Source organism: Danio rerio, chromosome 8 (assembly GCF_049306965.1).
Source record: "Danio rerio strain Tuebingen ecotype United States chromosome 8, GRCz12tu, whole genome shotgun sequence".
In the NCBI taxonomy this organism is placed as follows: Eukaryota; Metazoa; Chordata; class Actinopteri; order Cypriniformes; family Danionidae; genus Danio; species Danio rerio.
This window is the reverse complement of record NC_133183.1, coordinates 37,278,939-37,286,460: the sequence shown is the minus strand read 5'-3', so window position 1 is coordinate 37,286,460 and position 7,522 is coordinate 37,278,939. Positions and strand designations below refer to the sequence as shown.

The following is a 7,522-nucleotide window of genomic DNA, read 5'->3' as shown; positions in this document are numbered from 1 at the left end:
TTTATCTCGCAAAGACAAACTTATGATAATATTAGAAGATCCTTACATTTACTAAATCATATATATCAGAACAAAATGGAGGCTCTTTTAATCAGTCTTGACGCGGAGAAGGCTTTTGACTCTGTAAATTGGTCTTTTTTATATAAAGCTCTTGAAAGATTTGGCATACATGAAAACTTTATAAAAGGCATTCGTACAATTTACAATAAACCAGTAGCCCGGATAAAAATAAATGGATACCTCACAGACACCATAACATTACAACGTGGGACAAGACAAGGATGCCCAATCTCACCATTGTTATTTGCTCTATATATAGAACCTTTGGCACAATGGATAAGACAAACTAAAAATATTAAAGGTATAAACATAAATGGAGATATTCACAAGCTGGCATTGTATGCAGATGATATTTTGATTTATTTAAGCACACCCACAACCTCACTTCCTGAACTAATGACTTTACTGGAGAAATTTGGTTCCTATGCAGGTTATAAATTAAATATACAAAAAACACAGACCCTATCTTTTAAATATACACCCCCAGTAACTATAAAAGACAAATTGAATATGAAATGGGATCAGAAATCACTAAAATACTTAGGAATTCATTTAACAAAAGAGATTTCAACATTGGCAAAAGTAAATTATGATCCTCTACTAATAAATATTAAAAATGATATACACAGATGGAATGCCGCTTCTTTCTTGAGCTTTAGCCAGAGAATTGACGCAATAAGAGTGAATGTCCTTCCTCGATACCTCTATTTATTCCAAGCTCTCCCAACAGAAATACCCCAAACACATTGGTCAGAATTGAACAAGACCATTTCTAGATTCATTTGGCAGGGGAAAAAAACCAAGGATTAAATTAAAAACAGTAGAACTTCCAAAGGAACAAGGAGGAATGGCTTTACCCTACTTTAAGGATTACTTTTATGCAGCCCAGACTAAATATCTGGTTAACCTATGTAACCCAACATATCAAGCAAAATGGAAAGACATTGAAATTACACTAATGAATGATCCTCCATTACAAGCGATATTGGCACATAAAAACCTGGGGGGATACATAGAAAAAACGCAAAATTTATGGATTAAAGCCCAATTAAAAATTTGGAACATTATAAAAGAAGAATACAAACTGAATGATAAACTACAAATAATTCAATGGTGTGCTTATGACACTGAATTCAAACCAAATCAAATGGACTATAGATTTAAATCCTGGATTTCTAAAGGAATATTAACATTCTACTCACTCACAGAGAAAGGCCTTTTGAAAGATTTTGAAAGGCTGAAGAAAGAATATAACCTGGATAAATCTGATTTTTATAGATACCTTCAATTACGTAACCACTTTGAAAATAATATTAAAATTAAAACAGATCTGGATGACTCAATACTGAAAATTTTTATAGATGCCTACAAAGGCAGTGGGAGTAAAGGTATAATTTCAAAACTTTATAAAGGATTTAGATCGATTAAACCCCATTCAACAGAATATGTTAAAGAAAAATGGGAAAAGGAAAGTAATGCCATTATTACGGTGGAAGAATGGTTAGACATATGTAGATTTACATCAAAATGTACTAATTCACATATGTGGAGAGAATTTGGATGGAAATGTCTAATGAGATTTTTCATCACACCAAAACAAAGAGCATACACCACAGGAAAGAACACTAAGTGCTGGAGACTATGCGGGTCTCAGGAACCTAATCACTGGCACATTTTTTGGGAATGTCCAGTAATAAAGCAATTTTGGGTAGAAGTACATGGAGTAATAGAAAACATACTTAATATTACACTACCCTTTCAATTTATAGTTATTTATTTTGGAAGCTCTGATATCCAAATATGAAAATCTGATAAATACTTTTAAATTTTAAATATTTATAACTGTAATATTAAAATATTAAACTGATAAATATTTTAATACTCGCAGCCAAAAAAGCAATTACAAGACACTGGTTACTTCCTGAATCCCCAACAACCCAAGAATGGCTAGAGATAGTATATAATATCTATGTGATGGAAAAAATTACATTCTCCCTTCGACTCCAAATTAATACATTTAGAAACATCTGGTCCAAGTGGACTGATTACGTTAGATTGCTCCATCCAATCTTCATAGAAATATAAAACTATTACTATCTAATTCCCATCCACATAACAAACATTTTTTCAATTTACGACCCCTTGCACTCCCCCTTTAATCATCTTTTTAAATTAGTAATTCACAGTTGATAATAACCTAAAGTTGAATGAATAAATAAAGATTTGACCCTCTCTGACCTATGGAAATTTAGTATTGATATTATTTATGTTACCATTTTACTGTTATTTTCATATATTGTATTTGATGAAACCTTTATTTATTTTTTTTTATTTTTTATTTTTTTGTGTTCTGTTACTTTAGAGTTTGTGAAAAAGAAAAATGTTAAGCAGTCGGAAATGTTTTCTCCTAAGTGGTATCATTGTACTGTGTTTATTGCTACTACAAATAAAAAGTTATAAAAAAAAAAAAAAAAGAAAAACACGACTGAGCACTAATAGTGTACTCAACACTTTACACTGACATTTGAAGGATCACCTGACATTATGACTGAAGTAAGAACGCTGAAAAAAACCCATCAGATTTTAGCCCAGAAGAGTTTCTCTTTTCCTAAATTAAAGCAAAACTTCATAATATTGTGTTTATGAATTCATTCGTGTGTGTGTGTGTGTGTGTGTGTGTGTGTGTATGTGTGTGTTGCACTGCTGGAGTGAAGGTTAACCAGTCCACACAGTTCATGCGGCTATAATCTTTATTATCTTTTATGAATAAACTATGTACAATATTTACACGTCGGCTCCAGGTCTCTTGGATGAAGGTCTCTCAGCGACGTGGTCTCTTCTGGTCGCCGCGCGTCTCTGGTGAAGATGGGGAGCGGGACCGTTTCCCTCCGGCGTCCCGGACCGAAGATGCCGCACCTGCTGAGGACGAGGAGGGCAAAGGCTCGGTCTGGCAGGAGAAGGACGGCCTCTTTCTCTTCTCAGCAGCATAGGCCTCACTGAACAGATCGAGCGCAAACACACACAAGCAGACATCATGTGAGATTTGGACAAACACTAGAACATGCGGCTATGCCAAGTACAGTTTACTCACGCGTCTATGATGGGAATGACGTATCGGCCGCTGCCGTCTATCATGACTCCCTTTCGGTCTGGGTCGTCCACCTCCAACAGGAAGCTGCGGGGAATCCCTGTGCTCTTCCGGATGCGCTTGTGCGGCGCGGAGCGGCTGCCCTGTGAATTGAGGAGTGACAGTCAAACTCTGAGCAAACAATCTGACTGATGAGGACAAGAGCTCAAGTTCACAGCAACCGTGAGCTTGGAAAACCCAGTTACCACATTAGTGGGGCAGTGCCTAATGTGGTGTCCCGGGATCCCAAGCAGCCTCATGGCCTCACTAGTGAACATCAGAACCATGAGAATCAGCTCAGACATCTCTCACAAAGCAAACCTGTCAGTGTCTGAACGCTCACCTGCTGGAGTAGTAGCACAGGCTGGACTGGTACATCACCGCTTTCAGCTTGTCCTCCTCTGACGCCTTTGCCTCAGCCAGATTCTCAGTCTGTTTCACAGGCATTTGCACATTTGAATCTTTTTCACCCTCAACCCTTCAAACAATCTCAAATCTCCCTAAGAAGCTGAGTGCGTGTGCGTATATTGTGTGCTTTACATTGCGTTTTGCTATTGTGCTATTCATTTGTTCAATACCTTCAACAACTGCTCCAGTGAGAGGAGTGAAGGATCAGCTCTAGGTGAAGGTTCACGCCAGCGTCCAGCTTGATGTCTGCAAAACAAAGGAGCTTGTGTGACTAAAACACCAGGGACAGACCAGGAGTCTTCATATAACATCTAACAGAGGACGCGTGTGCTCATTTCACAGCACTTACCCAACAAATCTTCTGTTTGAGGACTTCAGTCCCGCCGCAGGGATCCGTCTGATGATGACCGACGTGTTTTTAGGGATGAGAGCATCATCTGTGTATTCTGACAGCAAAATAAAATCAGAATCAGCACATAATTATGGAGCACGGTATACTTTGAGAGCCATTAGCCTTTTAAAACAGCCAAAACATCCCTACATGTCAGCATCAGCACCACCTTACAGCTTCCAGAAGTGTCTGATGTAACGCATCTAATGTTAGCGTAGAACAGTTGAAGTGTCTTTTCCTCAACTCACCTTCATCAGTCTGGGCGTTGCTGATCTTCAGCTGGCAGAACTTCAGCCTCTTGCTCCTCATGATCTGCCGCTTCAGCTCCCCCGCGCTGATGTTGAGGCCTTCAAACTGGAGCGAGTCGTAGGTGAGTCGACTCTGGAACCTGTAGTGAACACAAGACATACTGAACACAAACACAAAGCACAGCGTAATAAAAAGGGTCAAACCTGAGTGATGGGAACAGCAGGCGATCAATCGACGTATCCAACGATCAATAATATCGATAATCTGGAAAAATTGTCACGGAGGACGCAGAGATCAGATGCCAATCGACACAGCGAGATTCAAACAACAGCCACAGGACGGTTGTCATGGATGCTGATGATGAACACGTGACGCATGCGCTGTACAACTTCCGGCAATATTATCATTATTAATATTAATTTTATTGATAGTAGTAGTAAAATCATTGCGATAAGTATAATAAAATAAACAGCAGAACAGTTGGCCATCTCTGAATAATACACAGCGACGTTTCCCTGCACGAACGATTCAGGCCTTCGCCAAGAAGACTCGGGTGAGTCGATGATTCAGGGATTGATTCAACTGTCCGTTCATCCTATTGGCTTCTTTGGCTGAATGAATCGTTCAATGCTTTACTCAAATAAAGCGGCCTCTTGCTGCCACCTATTGGGGGTTTGCTTTTTTGTTTTCAAAAGTACTTTGACACTTTTTTAAAGGCACCTTTAAGTTCATTTTTGCACAAAAGCTCGTCTCTGTGCGTTCCAAATGGTTTGAAATTTCCTTAGCACATGGTTTTCTTGATGCGTTTGAAATTTTCAATGTAAATCCACTCGTACTTGCATTTGATCTTTATTATGCCTTAAAATCAAAACTATACTAAAGGTGTCTTATCCAAATGCAGATTTTCATTCAAAACGTTATGACAGAACCATATTACTTTACAGTGGCCCATGGATATATATATATATATATATATATATATATATATATATATATATATATATATATATATATGTGTGTGTGTGTGTTGCTTGTTTCTTATTTACCCATGCAGTGACTTTTAGGCATAAATACTATGTAGGCTTGCTAAAGGGTTGCATGAGAAATGTCATCATCGTGAGAGCTTGACTTTTTTTTTGTCGCTGCCTTTAGTTGTGGTGAAATGAGATGCATCATGTCGTTTATCTGTTTGTGCAGTCTGTACCTTCATTTCTGAATCGTGTGGCATCGTACTTGAAGCCAAGTCATTTAGCCCAAGGCATAGTTGTCTTAGAATGAGTAGTTTGCTGATCAAATTCCACATTTTGATGAGGCAAAACACATCTTGGATGTTTTAATTACTATTTTAGGTGAAAAACAAAACAATGAGATTTGTGTAAAATCTAAAGTTAACCAAGTCCAGCCCGCCATCTTGTCCTGCCTCTCAGTTCTCTTAAGCCTTGGGCCGGCTCTGTGAAGTGGCCTCTTTTGGGCTCATCATTGAAGACCGGACGAGCTGCAACATTTCGTTCTGCCAGGTTCTGGGAGTAGATGAGCATGTCATCGCTCTAGACTATGGTCAACTTGTGAAGTTACTCATACACCTCCGCTCATGGCATATTACCATTAAAATGAAACTTTTCCAGCAGAATATGACGCTCTAAAAAAAAAAACTCCATCGGCACTGGTAACTATGAAAAACACGACTGAGCACTAATGGTACACTCAACAATTTACACTGACATTTGAAGGATCACCTGACATTAAAGACTGACGTAAGAACGCTGGAGGAACATCAAATTTTAACACGGAAGAGTTTTTTTTGTCTCTCTCAAATTAAAGCAATATTTCTTAATCTTGTTGTTTTTTTTTGTTTTGTTTTTTTTACTGTACAGTTGCCCCAGGTGTTTATGAGGTGTGATGCCTGCTCATCTGACCTTTGACCTCGGCACTCAACTGCTGCCAGTTTTCTTTCAATGCCATGAGATTTCTGAATTCTACATGCAGGAACCGATGCATTCCTTTTTTTTCCTTTTTTTTTTTTAAACAAAACAGATATGGCAGACACGGCCAAACATTGAAACTTTGGAGGGCATTGAGGGGAAAAAAAAGCACAATATCATCAAGGGGAATAAAAGGTTTGATCAAAGCGTGCGTTTACACACGTTCATTTAAATATGGACAAAACCAACATTGGGTTATTTTTGTTATTAGATTTAAAATGCACGGACCCTATTTGCCCCAGTGTTCATATATACATATGTTTTTATGAATGAATATTTTTGCATATAAAAGATAATAAAAGACTGACTAGACAGATTAGATAGTTTAATAGACAGATTGACACGTGTAGTCATTCGTTCCTGTGTATTTGATGACTAGCTTCCAGCAGTATCTGGCTGCAGACTTGCATGCAATCTGAGACACAAAGCACTCAGCGGAGCTAGTGAGGTCACTGTGAGAGGCGGGGTTAGGGGTGCACACTCACTGACAGCCTAGATTTAGCCTGGTTTTAACCAAGCCGTCTATTAGACTTTTAACCCTTATGTATTGTTCATATTGTTCAAGTGGCTGTTTTTTGCCCCCAATGACCTCCATTATAACTAAACTTGTTTTAATTGCAAAGCCATGACACCAGATAGTAACTCATTCTTTATTGTTGGTGGTTTCCCTGTTGGGATGAGATAAAATGAGTCATTTTTACTTTTGATGGTCAGTTGGCACCTTTAAACACCCCAAAAAAATGCTTGCTGGGATGGTACCAAGAGGCTGTGCTCACTTCTGGACAGAGGGGGTGTAGACTTGCAGCTAGTGCCGATAAGAGGTGCAGACGCTGAGGCTGTTCTGTATGCGAGTGTTGAGGTTTTGAAACATCAGCTGACAACGTGTAGGTAGAGAGTAGCAGGTTCTGGGAGTAGATGAGCTTGTCACCGGTGTAGACTTTGACCGACTTGTGAAGTTACTCACAAGACCTCCGCTTATGGGACATTACCATTCAAATGAAACGTTTCCAGCAGAATATGACGCTTTAAAAAACTCCATCGGCACTGGTAACTATGAAAAACACGACTGAGCACTAATAGTGTACTCAACACTTTACACTGACATTTGAAGGATCACCTGACATTAAAGACTGAAGTAAGAACGCTGAAAAAAACCCATCAGATTTTAGCCCAGAAGAGTTTCTCTTTTCCTAAATTAAAGCAAAACTTCATGATATTGTGTTTATGAATTCATTCGTGTGTGTGTGTGTGTGTGTGTGTGTGTGTGTGTGTGTTGCACTGCTGGAGTGAAGGTTAACCAGTCCA

The 7,522-nt window shown here is 38.7% G+C and overlaps 1 protein-coding gene across 3 annotated transcripts; it reads right to left on the bottom strand.

Moving 5' to 3' along the window:
* Window positions 1-2,405: 2,405 nt before the first annotated feature.
* Window positions 2,406-4,952, bottom strand: LOC141375052 (E3 ubiquitin-protein ligase RBBP6-like). Of its 3 annotated transcripts, none has more exons than XM_073910589.1 (7): window positions 4,235-4,786; window positions 3,945-4,041; window positions 3,766-3,841; window positions 3,531-3,619; window positions 3,394-3,454; window positions 3,152-3,291; window positions 2,790-3,056 (listed from the first exon to the last, which is right to left on the bottom strand). In XM_073910589.1, exons 1-7 carry the CDS (start codon window positions 4,392-4,394, stop codon window positions 2,882-2,884), a joined length of 798 nt encoding a protein of 265 aa, XP_073766690.1. In that variant the 5' UTR covers window positions 4,395-4,786; the 3' UTR covers window positions 2,790-2,881. The 3 variants fall into 3 exon arrangements, with proteins under 3 accessions (XP_073766691.1, XP_073766690.1, XP_073766692.1); XM_073910591.1 differs by having other exon boundaries at window positions 4,137-4,597; XM_073910590.1 differs by lacking the exon at window positions 3,394-3,454 and having other exon boundaries at window positions 2,406-3,056; window positions 4,235-4,952.
* Window positions 4,953-7,522: the final 2,570 nt, after the last annotated feature.